General features: G+C 33.0%; 1 protein-coding gene across 1 annotated transcript in view; it reads left to right on the top strand.

Annotated features, from left to right (window-relative positions):
• The window catches only part of LOC131963083 (CLIP-associating protein 1-like), a 90,935-nt gene that overhangs the window by 32,088 nt on the left and 34,382 nt on the right, over positions 1–24,465 (top strand). The window contains exons 9-19 of the mRNA XM_059328219.1: positions 4,520–4,654; positions 8,529–8,611; positions 8,714–8,806; positions 10,630–10,775; positions 11,568–11,703; positions 11,821–11,891; positions 13,594–13,653; positions 16,696–16,773; positions 18,271–18,438; positions 20,677–20,723; positions 21,549–21,749. Of these exons, the coding sequence (XP_059184202.1) occupies positions 4,520–4,654; positions 8,529–8,611; positions 8,714–8,806; positions 10,630–10,775; positions 11,568–11,703; positions 11,821–11,891; positions 13,594–13,653; positions 16,696–16,773; positions 18,271–18,438; positions 20,677–20,723; positions 21,549–21,749 (1,218 nt within the window). The remainder of the gene's footprint in view (positions 1–4,519; positions 4,655–8,528; positions 8,612–8,713; positions 8,807–10,629; positions 10,776–11,567; positions 11,704–11,820; positions 11,892–13,593; positions 13,654–16,695; positions 16,774–18,270; positions 18,439–20,676; positions 20,724–21,548; positions 21,750–24,465) is intronic.

The following is a 24,465-nucleotide window of genomic DNA, read 5'->3' as shown; positions in this document are numbered from 1 at the left end:
AGAGGAGGATCGTATCGAAGCACATGCTCCCTAACAGGAGAGGGGGAGGCGAGCTTTCTCCCCTCTTCTCTCTCCTCGACACAAGATATGAAGAGCACAGAGGACTGCAGGGACCACCTGACTGACTGTCTAACTGTCTGTCTGTCGGCATGCTGAGGAAACTGGTCTGCAGGCGGATTTGCTCCTGTAAGCTGCTGCTCTTCCTCCGGATGTTGAAACGGAGAGATAGTGGAGGGTGATGAATGGAGGCGACACAAGCTGAATGAGGAGGAGGTTAAATCCAGGAGGAATGCGTCTGGAGTGTAAACACAGCAGGGTGGTTTGTTGGCCTGGTTGTTGTGTGGAAGGAGCACAGGAGGTGTCTGTCTGAGATAAAAGGTCAGGAGGTCCGTCTGCTGCAGGAATCGGGAGAATTAGTTTCACATTTTGTTGTGAAATGTGGACGAAAGATATCTGGGAGATATCCTGATTTTGTGGCTTGTTTTGGCTGTTTCTGATGCATGTTGAGGTCTCTTACTCTCTCTAAAGAACATCATTTCGTGCTGAACAGTGTTTATTTCAATATTGTGATACGGCTGGGCGATATGGACCAAATGTCATTTCCCGATATATTTAGGCTGAATATCGATATATATTGTGATATTTTTATCGCAAAGTGAGAGCAAATGTTCAGTCAAAGTCAAATATGACATGTCACAAGTAGTTTTTATTGAAACTGTTTATATAATTGAACATAGATAATGTATAACAACAGGAGAACCTTTTTCCCAAATCAAAGCTCCATAAAGTGCACATTTAAATAAAAAGTATCTTCAATAAAAGCTGCAGCTTGCCTGGAGCAAGGATCACAGTGCAAATTTGACCTATATCAATATATGCCATATGGTCTAATTCCATATCACATTTAAAAATATATCGATATATCTTTTGTATCGATATATCGCCCAGCCCTATATTGTGATGAGACTAGATAGGCTTGGGCGATATCTGTTTTTTTAATACCATCATACCTTTCTGACATTTCACCAGGGGTGCCATATAAAATGTGTGTAAACACTCTTAATTTATCAGGTCAATCATGGCTAGAGGTGGGAACAGCTCAAATATGTCTTTTTGCAGAATAACACACTTATAATGAGTTATCATGACATGATGAGAAATCATAAAAAAGAAAAAGTTGAATTTCTCTGATAAATTATTTTTTAAAGATTGGGATAAATAGAATTTATGTATAAACACTTTTCCAATTGTCACGAATGTTGGACAAAAAAACATATTCCACATATTCTACAAATTGAACTATTTCCGTATTTCCAGCCTCTCCTGTCCTCTCCTCTCTGCTCTGTTTAAACAGATTTTCAGTGAATATTTGTCACTTAAACTTGCAACAACTCTATCTCAAGCTTTTTTCTTTTTTTTCAGGTAAATCTGTACTTTCTTAATAAGACTTTAATGAGTTTTTGTACGGGGAATGAAACTTACGTCTGTTACCCACAGTTTGAAATGATTGCAAATTGACTAAGTGGTATCGTATAATCATGAAACATAAACTGATATAGGACGAGATAAAAAAGAAAAGCTATATATTTTTCATAACATTACATTTTTATCATCACAGTAAATTCCCAAGAGCATGCCTACAATGAGATTAAAGTCATTGTTAAACACACACACAAGATGCAGTAAAATCAACAACATTGCAACAACAATATTCTTATTTTAATTTAATTAGAAATCATTTCCGAAATGTTTGTATTTCATATTCTAATGCACGTTGCAGATTTCCTTTTGTGTGAACATGCATCCTGCTTTTCTCTCCCACTGTGTTGTGTTGATGTTAAACCAGAGCTGACAGTTGTGCTCACACACACACACACACACACACACACACACACACACACACACACACACACAGTCACCTTGTGTTGGTGTTAAGAGGTGTTGCACCGTGCTTTGATCCTGCAAGGAGGGAAAAACTGCAACCTGATGGCACATGACTGATGTGTTGGCTCAGTGCCCGCTGCTGCATGTGTGTATGTGTGTGTGCAGCGTGTGTGTGTGTCAACTTTGAATAATGGAAGAGGATTGATTGCGGCGCTCACGTGGCGCTCGGTTGTCCACCACAGGGACCTTTCCACAGGGCGGTGCCTTTCTGATTGTTATTGTTCTGGATTTATTTACTGAGCAGTTAAAGTCACTGTAAGAACGTCCAACAAATGATCTACAGGGAACTGATCCTGAAAATGTAAATTACTTTTATCGTGAGGTTTTGCTGTTTTTAATACTCTTGTGGGACATGAAACTGTTGTATGACGGCGAATTTGGGCCATTGTAAATGAGAGTGATAAAAATACTGAAGCCAGAGGTGGGGGGTAATGGAATTGTGAAGTTGGAATGTTGCCCCCCGTCCTAACTCCATAATTATTATTATTTTTATTTTTAAAATCCCAGATTAAAGTGGTACATTTATGAGAGAGTAAAACTCATTCTCTGAGATGAGTGTGTGAAAACTCACAAATCTTAGACAATATTCAAGCAAATTCACAGGAAAATGTTTGTGAGTTTTCTTACTTGTAAATTTAATCTATTTTTCTCAGAGAATATCACCGTTTTTTCTCACTAAGTGTGTTTCCACTACAGCCCAATATCTGGAATGAGGCGGGTCTCACCCACCGAAACGCCCCTAATTTGAATGTAAGCCGTCCGGAGCGGACTTTGACGGGACTTTTTTTTGTCCCTGTAGAAAAAAGCCTGTTTGCTGATTGGATAGAACTAAGCAGGATGTGACATAGTACTCGACGCCACAACAACACGCGCCATTTTGTAGCGACTTTTCAGACCCTCTTAGCGACTATTTTTCATAAAAGCGACTGGTGACAAATCCAGCTACTTTTTCTGCTGTTATCGGAGACTTTTGGAGACTCGTTCTTACTCCGGCGGCTCGTTAAGAAGATTAAGAACGAGTCGAAGTTGCACAGTCCTCCTGCAGCAGTCCCTCCCAGCTGCAAAGCCAGAGGGGATGTTAACCCCTTAGCATCCAGTCTGCACATTGCTAATAGGCTAACAGTTAGCTCTGTAGGAGGTGTTCACTTAGTGATCTCTGTTTGTTTACAACAAGCAACGGACACTCTGTGCACAGTTAGCGATGCCGGTTAATTCACCATCACTATGTTTATGATCAGCAGAGACACTGTGCATAATTAGCCATGCTGCTTTGTTTATGATCAGCTGCTGACATTGTGCACAGTTAGCTACGGCGGCCACAGTTGAGTCTCCCGTGTTTAATCCGTCGCGATGATCAAAAACCATATGGGTGATTCTCATGAAGCCAGTCTAAGTTCTGTCTGTGAAGATTATAAGGACATAATTTATCATACTAAATATATTTCACTTTTATATGAATGAACAATATAGCCATAATGAGGCACAATTCATTGTTTTGTGTTAAAATAATATTTTCTATATTTTTAAACATATTTTTGACTCACAAATTCATTACTGTAATGCGTCCAGATAAAAATGTCATGGTTTCCCCAAACTTATACACAATAAATATTTAATAAACTTTATAAAAATAAATATACATTTGTTTAAAAATGTATAATTTGACAGAATATAATCAAACTTAATGGTTTTTAACAATGTATAAAGAACAAAATCTGAATAAAAAATTGATGAGAATAAATGGTTAAATGTTACGGTAATGATAGAATCATTTGCATTAAAATATGTGTATATTTTAATAAAATACATTTAGGTGATACCAGCTACCCTTGAGCATATTTAAGTGTTTACCAAAGAAGTAAAAAAAATTTTTTTTCATTGTTTTTTATTTCTATTCAAAAATGTGTTACGGTAATGAATTTTGCTCACAGTGTCTCTAAAAATGTCAGAAAATACCTTAACATTTTAAAAATAGATTATAAATTCTTATTAAACAATGACTTTAGATTGTATATGTTATAAAGGGTCAAAGAAAATATGTATTCAATGCTCTTGGATTTTTGCTATGAGCTGTACCATGTTCATGAGAATCACCTCCAGAGTCTCTAAATCCCTCTGGGGGCCTTTTTGTAATGGAGACACGCAGAGTGAGCGGACATTAGAGAGGGCGTGGCCTGAGACTTCCCCGGTGGCCACTCTTCCCCCTAAAAGGAAAACACGGCTAATAGTGGGACTTTAGAAAAAAGTGCATTTTATTTAGTTATTGGTCTTAAAATCAGGGTGAGAATAGAAGCACAGAGTGATTTTCCTCCTCCTGCCTGGAACACTGGAGTGTTTGTTGACTTTGTTGTCTGGGCGTTGTGTCTCTGACCTTCGCGCTCCTCGCTGTCCTTTGCTTGTTATGTTGGTGATATAGGAATGTGAGTTATGTCCTCTGGATCAGCTGAATATTGCTAAAAGTTAAAATGCAGGAATGTCCGAGTCCGCCTGCCTGCTCTGCATCGCTTGGAGGCTCTTTGTGGAGCTGACTGGAGACTCGTTGTTCACTCTCCTCTCTGCTCCTCCTTCCTTCCAGACAAAAACTTTGAGGACGATGACTCAGGGGACGGCGGCCGCTCCTCATCCTCGTCCAAAGGCGCCTCGCTGTCCGGGAAGAAGACGGTGAGCATGGGTTCCTTCCGACGCCCCGCCTCCAGCACCAAGTCCTCAGGTCAGCGTCCAGTCCGCCGCCTCACGTCTCACTGACTCGTCCGCACAGCAAGAGTGATTGTGGAAAGAGAGTTTTTGATAAAAAAAATTTCAACTTGTTGAACGAAATTCAACCCTTTAACAAGAAAAATATTTCAAAAATACATAAACAAACGAATAAAAAATAATACATATATTTTAAAATAATAATAATAAACAAAAAATATATAACTTTATGTATTTTCTTATTATACATGAAGGCAAAAAACATTACATTCTGGAAACTGTTCATTTTAATCCCCTTATCAGTCTTTATAAAAGGGTATAAAGGGTTAAAATTCTGAAAAGGATTTAATGGTTGGTAGTTTTGAACAAGTCTGAAGTTGTATAAGAGATTTATATTAAAAAATCAGAGAAAAATATTGATGTATGGTGATTTAATAGCAGTTGTTGTGAGGGTCACCAGAGGGTAGTATATGCACCAATGGAGTATAAAAGACATGTAAGGGTTAATAACAATGGATTTAAAACATTTTACTAAAAAAAGTCCCTGCAAAAATTCATGCCTCAAGCTGTAACACAACCAAAGTGGTCAACAAATGAAAAAAAAAATAAGAGAAATGTCCTAGGAGCGCACCAAGGGTTATTAAAGTTAACGAAAACTAACAAAATAACGAAAACTAGAGTTGAAAAAACATTTTCGTTAACTGAAATCAAAATAAAAACGAGAGTTTTTTTAACAAACGATAACTAACTCAAACTGTATTTTGTGGTTACAAAACTCACGAAATTATAATGAAAATGTCCTTCGTTTTCGTCTTTGTCAACTTTTTTCATACGTAAACATTTTGGTTGATATGAAATCTATTTCATCTATCTGGTTTTATGACTTAATAAACTTATCAGGGCTGAGATGGATGAGACTAAACTAAAACTTAGCATTTTCAAAAAATAAAAACGAATTAATACTAGCAAACTCACTCTAAAAACTGATTAAAACTAACTGAATTGGAAAACAAAAAATCACAACGAAATTAAAACTAAAACTAATGAAAAATCCAAAACTATTTTAACCTTGGAGAGCACAAGGGTTAAAATGTCATAATTTACATTTAAACATTTGTTCACAGCAGCATTTAAACGCTGACTGCTCCTTTTGTCTTATTTTCACTTTGCAGCTCAAAGCAAACATCTTTAAATTCTTCACATGGTTAACATAGTTTAAAGACTTTCATGAAGCTTCAGAGACAACAAAAGTATTTTATCCACTTCACTCTTCTGCTGCGTTTTCACACTGAACGGACACCTGAGCTGTGAAAGAGGTCTCTGTCAACTGAAATATCCAGGAAAGATAATTTCATTGCCTCGATAGCTATTCAATTAGAGCTGCAAGTAGGGCTGGGCGATATGGACCAAAAGTCATATCCCGATATATTTAGGCTGAATATCGATATACAATATATATCCTGATATTTAGCGCAAAGTGAGAGCAATTGTTCAGTCAAAGTCAAATATGACATGTCACAAGTAGTTTCATTGAAACCGTTGATTTAAGTGAACATAAATACTGTAGATGTTTTTTTTAAATCAAAGCTCCATAAAGTGCACATTTAAAAAATATCTTCAATAAAAATAGCCTATGAAATTAAAAAGGCCAATCTTTTTCTGAAATAAATATATTTATATGAGAAAAGAATAACGAACATTACAAAAGAACTAAATATTGACAAACCCTAGTAAGGGCATTTATATATATATATATATATATTTTTAAAACTATATCGATATATGCAATATGGTCTAATTCCATATCACATTTAAAAATATATCGATATATTTTTTATATCGATATATCGCCCAGCCCTAGCTGCAAGATATGGAGAAAATATCTAATTGCATTTATTTAGATGAAAACCATATAAATATAATAATAATAACAACATTGTTATAATAATAATCATAATAATAATAATTATAATAATAATAATCAAAGAAGAAGGGCAAAAACAAAACAACACATTCAAACACCTGAAATTCACATCACCTACTGAACAACACAGACAGAATAAAATAAAACAAAGAAACATTGAATAAATAAAAATCATAATACATATCCATACATATAAACATATAAAAACAAAAAAATGAATTAAAATAGTTTTAATAACATTTAAGTAAATATATGAATTATATATTATATATATAATTATATACAATTGTATATATATATATATATATATATATTAAATACAATTTAAAATATAAAAATTACTTATTGGTGGATAAAAATAAAAATTACCATGTGGGTCATGATATTGGAGGGAATGATCATTTTCACATCATTATTCTAAATCTTACTGAAAAATATATTAAAATGATAATGGTGGTTCTTTTTACAAGGATCTGCAGCAAACAAAGATTTTTCTGCACTTTGAAAATCTTACCAGGACATTTCTGCAGCGCCACAATACTTCATTAAGAATTTAAACTATATTGCGCTTCCTGCAGTTTGGATATTATACTACTTTTTAATTATATAATGTTATTTACAATATTATTATTCATATTTTTATTATATTATTATAATAAAAAAGTATTTTTTTATACTTTATTGCAAGGCTTCTTACCTTCACAAACATAATCAGTCATTTCGTTTTCTTTGCAATATTGTACCTTGCATTTTTTTTCCTTTTTTCCAGGTATATATTCACAAAGTAAATAACAAACCATGAGGTAAACAGACAATCATATGAGGCAAACTGGTATTTCCCAAATGAGGATATCAAAGAAAAGAAATAAACAAACAAAAAAATAAAGATAAATAAATAATAAATAATAGAATAAACTAAAATAAACTAATGGGAAAATAAGGGGTGGTGCATGTATGCGTGTTCATGTATCTGTGTGTGTGTGTATGCATGTGAGTGTTAGTGTTGGGGTGGGGACCATTTAGTTCATCTCCTTAATTTTATTAAATATTTCCACAGTTTTTATCAGCCTTTCTTTACAGTATAACTTATTCCAAATATGTATTTGTTCCCTATTTCTAAAAGTTAGTCTTTCCATTTCTAAACTTTGTTCTGCAGTTAATATAAATTTAAATAAATACCTAACCAATGTTGTACCTGCAAATGCTCTGTAAACTCAAAAATGTACTTTAGGATTTCCTTAACTCCTTCCCAGTATGTTGTTAATACTGGGCATGTAAAAAGCATATGCATATAATACGCCCCTTCTCCGCATCTTCGCCAACATCCCTCATCTAATCCGGGGAAGCATTTCTTGAGTTCTCAGGTGTGGAAAAAAATCTCATACTCACTTTCTATGAAAACTCCCTCCAGTATTTTGATTGTGAGATTCTGAAGTTTTAGTAACACTTTACAACAACCATCATTTATAGATGGTAAATAGACCATTTATAAATGGTAAACAGGTAGTTTATTAATGTTTAATCATCATTTATAAACTATATATAGGCCATTTAGAATGGTGAACAGAAAATGTAATAATGTTGAACTATAATTTATAAATGCCAAATAGATTTCTTTACCATAAACAAACATAATCATTACTTTATTAATAGCTTTACACTCATTATAACATTTTAACACCATATTAAGTATGTAAATGATTTCAAAATGATTCGTATACCTTTAAGAAATTGCTTGAAAACATTTAAAGATTAAATATGAATGGAATTTTGTAAATGGTTAATAATAATTGGTTTATAAACCATCTATAAACATTACTTAGATGGTTATTGTTAAGTGTTACCGAAGTTTTCACCTAATGCTCTTCTCCACTCTTCTGTTGTTATGTTGATTTTTAAATATTTTCCCCGTCTTTTATCAAAGTATATTTGAATGATTTATTTGTTGCTGTGCTCTTGTCTGTAGGGAGGGATGGTTCCAGTTCTGCTGCTGGAGCTGTGGACGTGGAGGACTTCATCCAGGCCTTTGAGGATGTTCCAACAGTGCAGGTGTGTTTATTACACATGTTTTTGTTTTTTTTAAATATAGAATTTCTAATATCACCATGCAGCATTCTTATCCGTCTTTAATCTTACCCTTTCCTCCATCAGATCTACTCCAACAGGGAGGTGGAGGAGGCCATGGCCAAGATTCGAGATGTGCTGTCGGACGATAAGAGGGACTGGGAGCTCCGCGTGGCAGCTGTGAGACCTCTCTGTAATCTCTCTTTGTGTGAAGAACGAAATCTGCCAGGAAAAAAAATACAAATAATATGATAAATAAATTACATTGCAATATTTATTTATTAATTCAGATCAGAATCGGATTCAGATTCAACCTTTATTGTCATTGCACAGAGTAACAAGTACTAGGACAAAAAAAAAAAGGCATTAACCCGTCCAAACGAATACTTAAAACACACATACAATATGACAGAGTCGGACAGGACAGAGATGAAAGAAAATAAACACAGCACAATGTGAGGAAAGGAAAGGAGGAAAAAAAAATGAAAAAATGAATAAGTCATTAATGTTTTTCTGGTCACACTTTACAATAACCATCTAAGTTATGTTTATAGAGGGTTAATAAACCAAATATTAACCATTTAGAAATACTACAATTAAGTCTGCGTATTTAATCTTTATAGATGTTTTACAACCATTTTCTTAAAGCTATATAAATAATTTGGAAATCATTAACAAATGCTTCAAATAGTGTTTAAAATGTTATGAATGCGACTATAAACCATTAATAAATAGTCCATTAATAAATATTATTAATTAGAATTGAATTGTTTGTTTTTTAATGGTAAAGAAACTATTAACTTACATTAATAAACTATCTATTTACCATTTATAAATGATGATTTAACATTAATAATCTATATTTACCATTTATGAATTATGATTTAACATTAATAAACTATCTATTTACCATTTATATACATTTTGGTTATTGTGAAGTGTTACCGTATTTATTTTTGCATTTATATTTTAAATATATTTGGAAAATTAAATAGCACAGTAAATAAATAGGAGAATTAATATGAAGGTTAATAAGTAAGGAAGATTTATGTCACATTTGATCAATTAATAAATAGTATTTTTGGGGGGGGCACATTGCGATATTGATTTATTAATCAGGCCATTTTTTAAATGTATTTGTTATTTTGGAATTTATATTAAATCAAAGGGAAAATTTAATACAACAATAAAACAAACTTGTTTAAATGAATTAATCGATATAATCATTTTCAATTTTGGTATCATCTATTCTCCCTATTAACAATTTAACAAAAGTCATTTCTTTATTTTTGCATTTATATTATATCCATTTATATTTAATAAAAGGGAAAATTAAATAGATACAAAGTTGAGTATAAAGAAAAAACTACTTAATAGAGTTTATTTTGGCAGCTTCCGTCCTCCCTAACCTTGAGCATCAGTTAGATTAAAATGTCTTGTTGCTGATTCTAAATTTTACTGAAAAATATATTAAAATGATAATGGTGGTTCTTTTTACAAGGATCTGCAGCAAACAAAGATTTTTCTGCACTTTGAAAATATTACCCGGACATTTCTGCAGCGCCACAATACTTCATTAAGAATTTAAACTACATTGCGCTTCCTGCAGTTTGGATATTATACTACTTTTTAATTACATAATGTTATTTATAATATTATTATTCATATTTTTATTATATTATTATAATAAAAAAGTATATATTTTTTTATACTTTATTCCAAGGCTTCTTACCTTCACAAACATAATCAGTCATTTCATTTTCTTTGCAATATTGTACCTTGCATTTTTTTTCCTTTTTTCCAGGTATATATTCACAAAGTAAATAACAAACCATAAGGTAAACAGACAATCATATATACGAGGCAAACTGGTATTTCCCAAATGAGGATCTCAAAGAAAAGAAATAAACAAACAAACAAATAAAGATAAATAAATAATAAATAATAGGACAATCAGTTAGATTAAAATGTCTTGTTGCTGATCCCTGATTGTGCTCCTGCAGCTGAAGAAGGTGCGTTCGCTGCTGTTGGCCGGTGCAGCAGAGTTTGACGGCTTCCCTCAGCAGCTGCGTCTCATGGAGGCGGCGTTCAAACTCTCCGCCAAGGACCTCCGCTCTCAGGTGGTGAGAGAGGCCTGCCTCACTCTGGGGTAAGACAGTCTCCCAACAGATTATCTGACATCATCATATCTGTGATGTGTTCAACCCTTTAACCCCTTTTTGTATTGATCTAGTAATTGTTGAACACATTTTAAAAAAAATACAAACCACATTCTCTTACAAAGTTAAAACTATTAGTATACCAGCATTTGTCATTTTGTTAAAATGGAATTAGTTGTGATGTCAAATTTTTCCACATATTTATTCTATATAATTACCATATTTACTTGGAAATCATCTCAGAAAGTGATAAAAACTACATGCTTAATTAATTATTTCAGCATATTTATGATGGAATAACATTAAATATTTATATTCACAGCAATGAGTGATCAGAAGTTATGATTTCATAGCACATAATTCATTATAATGACATTAGCTTGATATCGCTAAGCTAACCATAAAGTGCCAAATCAACCGTTTGGTTGCGATAGTTTTAAAAAAATTATTATACATTCATTACAGTTTTTTGTGGAATAATTTAACATTATTCTGTTCAGTAAGGCATCTGACAGTAGGATATGTAAAAAACAAAATTACCTATCTTTCAGAATTTCACCAAAAACAGGCCAGATGTATGGAGTGATTTTCTTGTGTCCGATTTTAGAAAAACATTCCTCAGCCAAGTGGTTGAAATGGCTCAATCAGGTTGTTTTCAGTGAATCACTCACTCTCATTCATTGAGATATGGTTACCGAAAATGTGCTCTACCATAATGTTGAGCAGGCAGTTAAAGTGTAACTGAGTGTCCGCTCTGCGCTGCTCTGCTCTCCCGTCTCCAGCCACCTGTCGTCGGTGCTCGGCAGTCGCTTCGACCACGCTGCAGAGGCCATCATGCCCATCCTCCTCAACCTGGTCCCCAACAGTGCCAAAATCATGGCCACCTCCGGCATCGCTGCCGTCCGCCTCATTCTTAGAGTATGTACCGCTTGACAATCTGCTTCCTGTTTAAAACCACAGAAATGTTTAAAATGGAAATGTATTGGTGTGAATGTAACTGGCATGTTTTGACACCAGTTTGTTGTTGCTTTGCAGCACACACACTACCCACGTCTCATCCCCATCATCACCAGCAACTGTATCTCCAAATCTGTGGCTGTCAGAAGGTGAGACACCCCATATTTCATCTTATTGAGTGTGTTTGAAAGAGCACACAATATGCTATTCACCAGGCTTATTCTTATTCTTCTGTGTCTTCCATGTTTTTTTCGGGTCGACTACTCCTTCCAGAGTTTTGGTCACAAATACACTAAAATTAGAGATATTCCGATACCATTTTTTCCCTCTTGATACCGATTCCAATACTTGTGCTGTGGTTATCAGTCGATACCGAGTACCGATCCGTTACCAGTATGTTATAAAAAAAAAATCATACTTCACCTGCATGACTGTGATATGATTATCATTTTGGTAAGGCCTGGCTCAGGTTAAACCCTTTGTAAAACATGAATAAATACAGCAGATTCAAGACATTTGTTTTTACATTTATTTTTAAATAAAACAGTATACAAAACAGTAGTGCAACAGCAACTAAAATAAATAAATCTGGGGGTCCGGGGGAAAATTTTTGCCCTAAAAGCCTAAATTTGGTGCCTCTCGCACATTCTAATGCCACTATTCCTATGTTCTTGTAAAGGAGAATAAGGGTTCTTCTATTTTTTATTTAAGGCATCATATTTTGACAGTCTTCTTGCAAATTCTGTGGTGGACTCTGCTAACACATCCATGTGCTCTTATTTTGAAAGCTACATGTGTTTGCTTTTATTTGGAAGGCGGGTCTAACACGTTCTTACCGTAACACCGTATGGTGTTTAAAACAACTCTAAATGGCTCATGGCTCGACCATGACAAGTATGCTATGACTTTTCTAAGGGTTTCAGCAAACGGTTTTCAAATTATTCAGCAAAAACACGCAAAAAAATCCCCCCAATGTTACCCTATGGAGAGGCTAGGTGGATGACATCATCACTAGAGTGGAGAGGGAGAAAAAAATTGTCAAAAAATGAATTTGGAAACTGCACTCGAGGCCGCATATACCACTCTACAGAATTTATTCATAGAAACGTAGGAAAATTTGTCCTCTCACTCACAATCCTCTGGTAAAGCTGTCAGAGTTATAGTTTGGGCGTAGGACGCACAGATGATCCACCAACACCACCCACAGCCTCATAGACTGCCATTTTAAAAAGGCGGGAAAATTTCTGGAGGAAAGCAGAGTACGCAAGCACACTCAAAATTTTTCTAGTTATATTTTTATTCTGTTGTATTTATTTCATTTTTTAATTGTTATTTTATGTATATATTTTATTATTTGTATTTATTTTGTATTTATATTTTATCATACTAATGTTTTTTCTTAATACTTTGATTGTTTTATGTATTTATTTGTATTTTATTTAGTTCAGGCATTATGTATTTTTTTATTTTATTGAAATATAAGTATTTCTATTTTTTTATTATTTATTTTGTCTGTATTATTCATTTTCATTAAGATTGTTTGTGTATTTTCTAATTATGTATTTTGTATTTACTTTTATTACATGTTCTTTTTAAATGAATATTCTATTTTATTATGTGTAATTTTGTATTAATGTTTTATTCATTTCTAATGAGTAATTTAGATTTTTCTTTTTTTAAATGTATTTAATGTTTTATACATTTTATTTATGCATTTTTATTTTATTTTAACTTTTATTTGTAGGTCCCTACACTTTAAAGTTGTGAAATTAAATATAAATTTACCCCACTAATCCACACAGTTATTCCTGTGTGGTCGAATCACACTTTAACTTTTCTTCTGTTTTTCAGGCGCTGCTTCGAGTTCTTGGACCTGATGCTGCAGGAGTGGCAGACAAGCTCTTTGGAGAGGTGGGAAACAGCTGATTATGTATAATAATGATAATAATAATAATAATAATAAAATGGTGTTGCTTCAAGGCATTTTTGCTCCTTTTAAATGTTATGGGGACCATTTGTCTCAGCAGAATCAATCATGGTGTCGCTGAGGAGCAGAATTTATTGTTTAGTCCTCCTGTCAACTACACACCCATGGTCCTCAAGGTCAAAAAGGACCCCATGACACAAGACTGGTTTAAGGACATGTAGAAAAAAATAATTAACAACTTTTTTTTTCAACTTTTATAGCAACTCATGACCAAAAAATGTATATATAATTTTCATATTTTTTTCATTATGATTGGTCAATTTTAGTCAAATATAGAACATTAGGCCTCATTTCAAGAGAACAAAAAGTAATGAAAGCTTAATTTTTTTTTCAGTAGCTTTAGTGAGATAATAATTTCTTGATGGGAATGCACAGAGTAGGTTATGTCAACTTTTAGTCAAACTTGTTTCAACATGTCAACATGTTTTGAAAGCATTTTTCATTTTTAGATGACAGCAAAAAAAAGTTTAAAAAGATCACACCCATGGTCCTCAGGGGTCAAAAAGGACCCCATGACATTAGACTGGTTTTAGGACATGTAGAGAAAAATTATTAACAACTTTTTTTTGCTGTAAAAATGTATAAAACACGTAAAAATGTATGAAGAAAGAAATTTAAAAATTAAGTTTATATTATCTATAAAGGATGCAGAGGGGCACATATGCTGAAAATTTCAAGCAATTCTATGAAAGTGAACCTATATTAATGGTATATTTGGGGTCAAAAAGGACCGCAGGACCATAGGTTAACAGGATCTGGTTAGTGCAAACCTATTTTTGAACATGTTTTAAATTACATATAAGAAAGATCACAATTTTCAGCTTCGTTTTGGTATTTTTTTTGTAATGGAGACCATCATAACCAAATATCCGTTCAAAGACCGTCGGAAAGTTTAAACTCAGACCATAATGCTCGTTGTACAGATTCTTTCTACGATAAATGGTGGATTTTTGGTGATCTCTTAAAGCAAACATGCGTGTGGTGTTGAAAGGGTTAAAGTTCTCCTCGCTGGTTTGTCAGGAAATGTGACACCGGCCAGGTCAGGGTCTGTCTCAGCCGGGGATCACTGTCTCTGTCTCGTTGTGTTTCTGCCTGGCTGCTTCCTGCCGCCACTGCTGCCAGGGAGAAACTGGAGCTGCCCCCCGATACCAGGGGAGCTCTCTGGTTCTCATCCATCACTGACTGTGTGTGTGTGTGTGTGTGTGTGTGTGTGTGTGTGTGTGTTAGACTACTAAATGTGACCTGAGTTTTAAATCCTGACTAAAGGTTTTGGTCTGATTTTGGGATGTCCAAAAACGTCGATTTTTGTCAAAATTGGTCAAATTTCAAAATGCCTTAAAGTGCTTAAAATGGGTCAATTTTAGTCTGTTGATGAATGTGGAAACATAATGTGACCAGAAATAATGGGAAAAAAACATATTATGGGATGTCCAAAAATGACACTGCCCCCACCACCCCCCATTTGTCGATTTTTGTCAGAATTGGTCAAATTTCGAAATGTCTAAAAATGCTTAAAATGGGTCACTTATTGTCTGTTGATACATGTGGAAGTATAATATGACCATAAATGACAGGGAAAAAAAAAAATTTAAGGGATGTCCAAAAATGACACCGTCCCCCCCGCGCCTGTCGATTTTTGTCAGAATTGGTCAAATTTAAAAATGACTTAAAATGCTTAAAATGGGTCACTTATAGTCTGTTGATACATGTGTAAGCATAATATGACCAGAAATGACAGAAAAATCAGGGTGTCCCGGTGGCTCACATTGGTAGAGCGCTTGCCATGTAGGCTGAGGCCTTGCTGCGGCGGAGCCGGGTTCGAATCCGGCCTGAGCTCCCTTTGCCGCATGTCTTCCCCTCTGTCACCCCCTTTCACTCTGTCACTGTCAATAAAGCGTAAAAATGCCTAAAAAAAAGAAATGACAGAAAAATCATATTATGGGATGGCTATAAATGACACCACCCCCACCACCAGCCTGTTGATTTTTGTCAGAATTGGTCAAATTTAAAAATGTCTTAAAATGATTGAAATGGGTCACTTATAGTCTATTGATACACGTGGAAGCATAATATGACAAGAAATGAGAGAAGAAAACCATATTATGGGATGTCCAAAAATGACACCGCCCCCACCACCTGTCGATTTTTGTCAAAATTGGTCAAATTTCAACATGCCTAAAAATGCTTAAAATGGGTCAATTATAGTCTGTTGATACATGTGGTACCATAATATGACCATAATATGACCATAAATGACGGGGAAAAAAACATATTATGGGATGTCCAAAAATGACACCGCCCCCCAAACACCCCTCGTCTGTCGATTTTTGTCAAAATTGGTCAAAATTCAAAAGGCCTAAAAACGCTTAAAAACTGCAGACTTTAAAACTTCTGATCATAAATAAATCAAACAGCCTTGTTTCACACTGGTCACATGGTGACATGGACATCCCATAATATCAAATAAATTATTGATTAGTGTTAGTGGACCTAATGGAGTCCAGACCGCAGAACAGATGGGAGGGTTCTGACTCATACAATAGGTCGCTGACATCACAAGGCCATGATTTTTATTAATATTTAATATTTGTTTTCCCTTACCCTTAAAACCTGTCCGGAGCCTTAAAAATGAATATTGTAATAATAATAATAATAATAATAATAATCATAGTAATGATAATGATATTTATAAAATGAGCAACACAAAAGCAACCTACCTGAAACACCAATTGAATAATACAGACAAAATAAAATAACACATACAAACATTAAAGAAAAAAAAAACGTAAAAATAAAATAAATAATTGATAAAATGAAATTGTTAAAAAAAAAAAATATATATATATATATATATATACATATATATATATAACTGTCCTCAGTTTACAGTGCGTGTTGGCAGGGAAAAGAGATGTTTGAATATTGTTTAAATTCATATTTTCTTCTTTCTTTTCCTGCCTTTGTAGACATGGAACAGTTTTAATGGAGACGATAAAGAAAGGAATCCATGACGCAGATGCTGAGGCTCGCTCTGTGGCCAGAAAGTAAGTTCAACTCTTTTGTTTTACTGCAAATTATGTTTTACAATGAGCAATATTATGAATCTCTTCCGATGTAAATCTACTCCTGTAGATCATTTGTTGTAGCTGCAGCTTGACAGTCGAGAAACAAACCAACAAACAAACTTTTATTTTTATTTTGTTTTTGGCATTTATGTTTTCTATTTTTTATGCATTTTATTTACTTTTTTTAAATCATTTATTTTCATTTTGTGTTTGGCATGTATACTTTCTATTTTTTATGCAATTTATTAACATATTTTATTACTTAAGTATAATTTATTTAATTTTTTGTGGCATTTATATTTTTATTTTATTTATGCATTTTATTTACATACATTTTGTTTTGGGCATTTATATTTTCTGTTTCATTTATATCCATTTATTTATTTATGGCATTTATATTTTCTATTTCATTTATATCCATTTATTTATTTATTTATTTATGGCATTCCTATTTTCTTTTTTATTCATGCATTTTATTTACATTTTTTAAAATAATTTATTTTAATTTTATTTTTGGCATTCATACATTTTATTTGTGCAATTTATTAAAATATTTTAGTACTTAAGTATAATTTATTTCCATTTTGTTTAGGGCCTTTATATTTTCTATTTCATTTGTATCCTGGCAATTTTGACAACTGCACTCAGTTAATGGGTGAGCTGGCCAAACACAAAGCACTCAATACTTTTAAATTATTAGCACATTCGTATTCCATACACCGCACAATTCCGAATGGCTCTTTTACAGTACAACAAAGTCCCGTACACCGCTCGCTTTATATCTGTTGTAGTTCCCAGCATTGATTCTTCAGCAAGAGTCAATGCAGCCCTATCTTCCTGCTCTATACACCACATCAGGACAGAGCCCCCTGATCTACATGTTCCCCTCAATCATGGTGTTATCAAAGTTAAGTTCACAGAGTGAGTTCCCACAATGCCTTGCGTCTTGAATATCAAGTAGGTCGCCGCCTACTTCATGACCCACCATGCAGGAAACACCAAATTTCCTTCACAATCCATTTATTCGTTAATGGCATTTATATTTTCTTTTTACTTTTTAAAAAATATTTAATTTTATACTTGTATAATTAAGTTTAATTTAAATGTAATTAATTTCCATCTTTGTTGGTGTTTTAGGTGGTTCAAAGTGCAATATGGTTTTGTGTTATTTATATCTGTGTGTAATCTTACACATGTAGCATGGAAAAAAAGAAAGAGAAGCGTAGTATTAAGATGTGCTCATGTTGCCAAGGTTTTTTTCATAGTTTTTTCCTCCTTTCCTCTCCTCACGTTGTGCAGTATTTCTTTTCTTTCATCTCTGTCTCCCTCTCCTGTCCACCTCCGTCATATTGTATGTGTGTTTTAAGTATACGTTTGGACGGGTTGATGGCTAATCTCGTTGTCCTAGTACTTGTTACTCTGTGCAATGACAATAAAGGCTTCTGATTCTGAAGATATTTCTTTGGGTGGTTTCAGGTGCTACTGGAGCTTCCACAGTCACTTCCGGCGGGAGGCGGAGCTCCTGTTCCAGGGCCTGGAATCGTCCTATCAGAAGGCTCTGCAGGCTCACCTGAGGAGCGGAGACAGCCTGATGTCGCTGCCCGCCTCCGACCGCTCCTCCTCGTCCTCCCAGGAGAGCCTCAAGTGAGATGCTTCTTCCTCCTATCTGATGCCATTATTGATTTACTGGGAACATGAGAAGGATGTGAAGTCCTCGATTCCACTTCTCGTCCTAGTTTTTTAGGTGTAAAAGAGAGGAACACGTGTGAGGATGGAACACCAAAGAACTATACTTTGGTGAAATTTGACTTTCAATCAAAATTCACTGTTAAAAAATGTAAAAACAGGCATTATCTTCTCCTTGAGAATCATATATGACAAACAAAACAAAGCTTCAAAGAGAAAACACAGCAGGTTTTTAAAACTAACATGATGATAAACGGAAGCTGCAAGCTGCTTCTCGGCCGATTTTTTATCATTTTATTTTGCTGAAGTATAACCCTCTGAACCAAGGTTATAATAGTGTTGGATTTTTCAATAGTTTTAGTTTTAATTTCGTTGTGTTCTTTTGTTTTCAAATTCAGTTAGTTTTAATTAGTTTTTAGAGTGAGTTTGCTAGTTTTAATTCTTTTTTATTTTTGGGAAAATGCTTAGTTTTAGTTTAGTTTTTATTAGTTTTAGTTTTGTTGTAATGGGCTGTGTTGGGTGCCAGATTAAAAAAAGTCACATTAAATATTTCCTTTATTTCCTTTGTCTGATCCATCTCAGCCCCAATAAGTTTATTAAGTCATAAAACCAGATAGATGAAATAGATTTCATATCAACCAAAAAGGTTTACGTATGAAAAAAGTTGACAAAGACCAAAACGAAGGACATTTTCACTATAGTTTTAGTTAGTTTTAGTTACTTTTGTAACCACATAATACAGTTTCAGTTAGTTATCGGTTTTTTTTTTTAAAACTCTCCTTTTTATTTTCATTTCAGTTAACGAAAATGTTCTTTCAATTCTAGTTTTCGTTGTTTCATTAGTATTCGTTAACTATAATAACCTTTCTCTGAACCTCACCATCTCGCTGTAAAAGTATGTTTTCTTTTAAAAATCACCAAAAATAACAGGCATTAACCCATAAGAACCCAGACCTATTCATCCTTAAAGGAAAATGATGGGGGATATACCACAGAACAAGTTGACCACATAGAACACATTTATAATGTTTTTTTTTTTTTTAAATCTGTGATGTGACATTAGCCGTTTATGGTATTTATGTTTATAATATTTCTTATTTTAAAATAAGAAAAAACTCAGACACATTTTCTGCTTACAGAAACACAAATTTGCCTTTTTCTCCACAACATTTATCAAAATTAATTAATAGTGCTGTTTAACATTAACATTCGGTTTGTTTTGAAGTAACAAAATAATTATAAATTAATAAATAAAAACAAATAACCATTTGCCTTTTTGTTTGCATCTCCATAACATATATCATAATTGCATAATTGTGACTTTAATTTGTTCAGGAAATATGGTCAGAACAAGTCAAATGCAGTACAGGACATTAATGGATTAGAATTGTTAAATGGGTTTAAACTTAATCTAGTAACAAAAAATAAGCTCTTTGAAATTAGCTACTTTTTCCACATTTCTGTTTCCAGTCACACACACATTTTGGAGAAGTCACTTCTTGTCACAGTCACATGACCACCACACCAGGGTGTTGAGTATGTGTCGCTTAGGGATTTAATGAGTTTTAAATGAGATTTAAAGTGTTTGTTACACACCATGGCTTCTTATGGGTTATAGTCAGTTTGAACTTTCTGTTTTTTGAACAGATCATAGATTAAGATTAGATTAAGTAACCAAAACAAATCTTAAAATTGTGATATTTCTGTCCAAATGTCTTTATTGTATTTGTGTCATTTAAAACGTCGCCCAAAATAAACCATTTGGAATGACAATGATGCATAAAAAAGTAGTATTATATATCACAATATCACAAATACCTAAAATATCTTTATTACAGAGTAGTTTATGTCTGTTATTTGTCTGGTTTGACATCATCATAAAATAATATTTCATGAGTTTCCTTCTACTCTCCTTGTTGGAATGAATATATTCTCTCTGTCTGAGCTCAGCACTGATCTTTGTGCCATTTATGTCACGCATGATGAGAAATATTTTAAACATTTTGTTTCAAGCTGTGCTATTTTTATTCACAACAGTATCACCTCATATCCACAAAAGTAGTTTTTCTATTTTAGTTGTAGTGGATATCACATCACAGCAACGTGACACTTATTACTATATTCTTAAGGTATTAACCAGTTTATTTGTATTTTCCATAGTTTTCTTAAATAACAGATATTGTTTTGTCTCCACAGTCGACCCCTGTCTGTAAAAAGCACCTTTGGAAGCAGCTCAGCGAGATGTAGGTCACTTTGTTCTTTATTTCATTCACAACATCATTTTATAAGCAATAAAATCTTTAGCTGCAAGACTGAAAATCGCAGCAAGAGATGAGATGAGGAATCAAGTAGAAATAAATATATATATATATATGTGTGTGTGTGTGTGTATATATATATATATATATATATATATATATATATATATATATGCAAAACATGAATGGAAATTTGATATTTTTACATTTATGTAGGTATTTCTGTATAATGTATTCATTCATTTTTATATTTATTTCTACATTTATTTCCTGGGGGAAATGACATTTTCTAGTTTATCTTTCTTCTGATTTTCTGAATCTCTTTATTTTTGCCTTATTTTTATTTAATTATTTTTATTCTCAAACATTTTATCCTGCAATTTGGTGCCACATCAGCTTTTGGAAATTTAAACATCCATAAAATTGCATTTTCTAGTTAATTTTTACTTTTTCGCGGTTTAATTTTCTTGTTTTCATTCATCTTAAATATATATAGAATCCAGAAAATTGCAATTTCAAGTTTATTTGTTACATTTTTAATTGCATTATTTCAATTTTATTTCATATTCATTTCTTCTTCTTCTTCTTCTTCTTCTTCTTCTTCTTCTTCTTCTTCTTCTTCTTCTTCTCCTTTTTTAAAAAATTAATTTACCTTTTTAATGTATTTTTACACATTTATCACGGCTAGTTTATATGTACATTTTAAAATATACTAAAAGTGAGTTTGGTAAATAATACAATCTGTCCTGCAGTTTCATGCAGTAATATATAGAAACTGAAGCATAAAGCTGTTGGATCCTCTTCCTTCAGCCAAAGCGTCCCACAGCAGGACTCCTGCTGCAGCCTCCTCTCCCGGCTCCCTGCAGCGATCTCGCAGCGATGTGGACGTCAACGCGGCGGCCACGGCCACAGCTCGCACCAGGATGCCCGCCGTGTCCTCCGCCATGTCGCCGGCAGCTTCACCCTTCAGCTCGGCCTCAGCGCTCCCTCCTGGATCCTACGCCTCTCTGGGTAAGACCAACCACATGTGTCCAATCCATTTTCCAATACAGACTGTGGTGTTCACACAGTTACACGACAGTAAAAAATACATTGACTGTTCTTGCTACAAACAGCATCAACAGCTGTTAGAGCTCTACTAACTGAGTAGTAGATGCAGTGTCAGCAGGCAATTTTTGCTAATTTCTTCTTCTTTTTTTTTTCATTTTATTTATTTATGTTTTTCTATTTTTCACTTTGCTATATTTACTTTTTTATTTGATATACTTAAAATATTTATGTTTGCATTATAAATGTATTTGCTTTGCTTAGATTTTTTTTTTTTCAGAAGATTTAATATAATTTGCCCTAAAGAATAGCTTTCTGTTTTTTTGTTCTGCAAATTCTAAGCAATGTCTTTAATAATTTATTACTTGTTACTTTGTATTTACTTTTATTTTATTTTATTTATTTTTTTATTTTGTTTAATATAATTATTTATTTTTGAATACATTTTTATTGTATTTTATTTTAATTTAGTTTTTGGCAGTTTGTCTTTCTTTTTGTTATAAATGCATTTTACTTGCATATGTTTTAAATTTTTGTATTTTATTTCAATTTTGTTTTTGTTATTTATAGTTTCTGTTTTATTAATGCATTTTACTTGCATATTTTTAAAGTATTTTTTTTTTTTAATTTTATGTTTGCATGTTTTAGTTTCATTTCATTTTTTTATAGTGCAGTGCGGTTTTGTTATTTGAATCCATGTGTGAGATTAATGAAGCATAGAAAAAACTATTTATTTGTAGTTTTTTTGTACAAAAGCTTCTGCATAATTTCTTTTAAAGAATAGCTCATTTTATGTCTTTGTTCTGCAGATTCAAACCAATATCTTCAAGTATTTAATTTATTTATAATAATAATAATAATAATAACAATACCTTTACTTATATAGCACCTTTAAAAACAGTGTTCACAAAGTGCTTTGACGGAGCAAGCATGAATAAAACTCATGTAAAAATAAGAAACCAACAAAGAAGAAAAAGAATTTTATATATATATATATATATATATATATATATATATATATAAAATTGTAATGTGCTGTCTTCTGGTAAAACCAGTAAGAAGCCTCGCTGCTGCATTTTGAACCAATTGGAGGCAAGGCAGTGATTTGTGGTTTATGCCGGAAAGAAGTGAGTCGCAATAATCTAATCTGGAGAATATCAGTGTATGTATTACTTTTTCCAAATTGGAGCGGGAAATTATTTTTTTGATCCTGGATATGGTTTTGAATTTAAGGAAACAGGACTGAACTACTTTATTGATATGTTTTTCGAGGTTGAGGTTTGAGTCAAAAACGACAATAGGACTTCAGATTTTGAGTTATTTAGTTTCAGGAGATTTTGTGCCATCCAGCAGTTTATATCGCTAAAACAGTCTAAAACAGCAGCTAGGCTTCTTGGGTCAGTAGGTTTCAAGGGGAGGCATATCTGTGTGTCATCTGCATAACAATGGAAAGAAACATTGTGACGTTCAATATTCTGGCCAAAAGGGAGCATATAAACAGAGAATAAAATTGGACCTAAAATAGCACCTTGCGGTACACCACAGGTAATGGGAGTTGACGAAGAGGAATAATTACCTGTCTTTGTGTTCCTTCAAATAATTTCCCACTGCAAAAAACAGAAGGTCAGATGACTGGAAGTTCCCAGTAAAGTCACCTTAAATTCATGACATTTTTATGTTCTCTATTGTGTTGTTTTTGTCAAAGAAGTTCTAAATTCCTGCTCTTTATGGATTTCATCAAGAAGTATAATATTCTGAGACATATAATCAGACAACTCTCACAGAGCCAGTGAAGTGCTGTGCATCCAGACTCTTTGTGAATCATATCTGAAGCATAACCTGTTGACCCCTGACCCTTGTTGTGTCTCTCCTGGGCTCCGCCTGTCAGACGGCTCGTGGTGTGTGAATGCAGATGGTAAGCTGTGTGCTGTGTGTCTCCATGTGTGGGTGGGGGAGCCTCTTCAGTGTGTGTTTTACCCCCCATCAGTACTGTGACGGTGCTCATTTGTGATGGAGTTGTCGGTGCATGGACTGCATGGTGACTCCTGGATCAGTCTGTCTTCAAATGTTTGTTCAAAATGTTCTTTCTTCTTGACTTTGTTGTTTGTTGATTGTTGCTGTTACATTAGGAAATGAATAATACTTTTCCTTTTAGGATATTTATTTTATTTTTACTCTCTGTTGTATTTTTATTTTATTTAATTGTATATATTTCTTCATCATCTTTATATCTTTTATTTAATTTAAATTATTTTTATTTTGTTAATTATTATTGTTGTTATTATTATTATTAATATATGTTTATTTTTGATTATTGTCACCATATTTTTTTAAAAATTTTGTTTTATTTTGCTAATGTAAAATTATTATTCTTGATTTGTTATTGTTGATTTAAAGTCTCTTTTTTTCTTTACCTCTTAAAATTTGTTCTGTTTTATTTTAAATGTATTTTTTTTAAATGTCCTAATTTTTGTTCTTTTTTTATTAATTTATTTATTGTCATTATTTCTGTATATTAAATTAAGTATTTTTCAATATGATATTTATTATCATTAACTATCTCTATCTTTGAATGTATTTGTACACATTTTATCCAGGAAATTGCATTTAATATATATATAGGTATTTTAAAAAAAATCTGTTTTAAATCTTTTTTTATTTTTATGTTTTATATATTAGT

Source organism: Centropristis striata, chromosome 24 (genome assembly GCF_030273125.1).
Source record: "Centropristis striata isolate RG_2023a ecotype Rhode Island chromosome 24, C.striata_1.0, whole genome shotgun sequence".
Classification (NCBI taxonomy): Eukaryota; Metazoa; Chordata; class Actinopteri; order Perciformes; family Serranidae; genus Centropristis; species Centropristis striata.
This window is presented reverse-complemented; position numbering and strand designations above follow the sequence as displayed.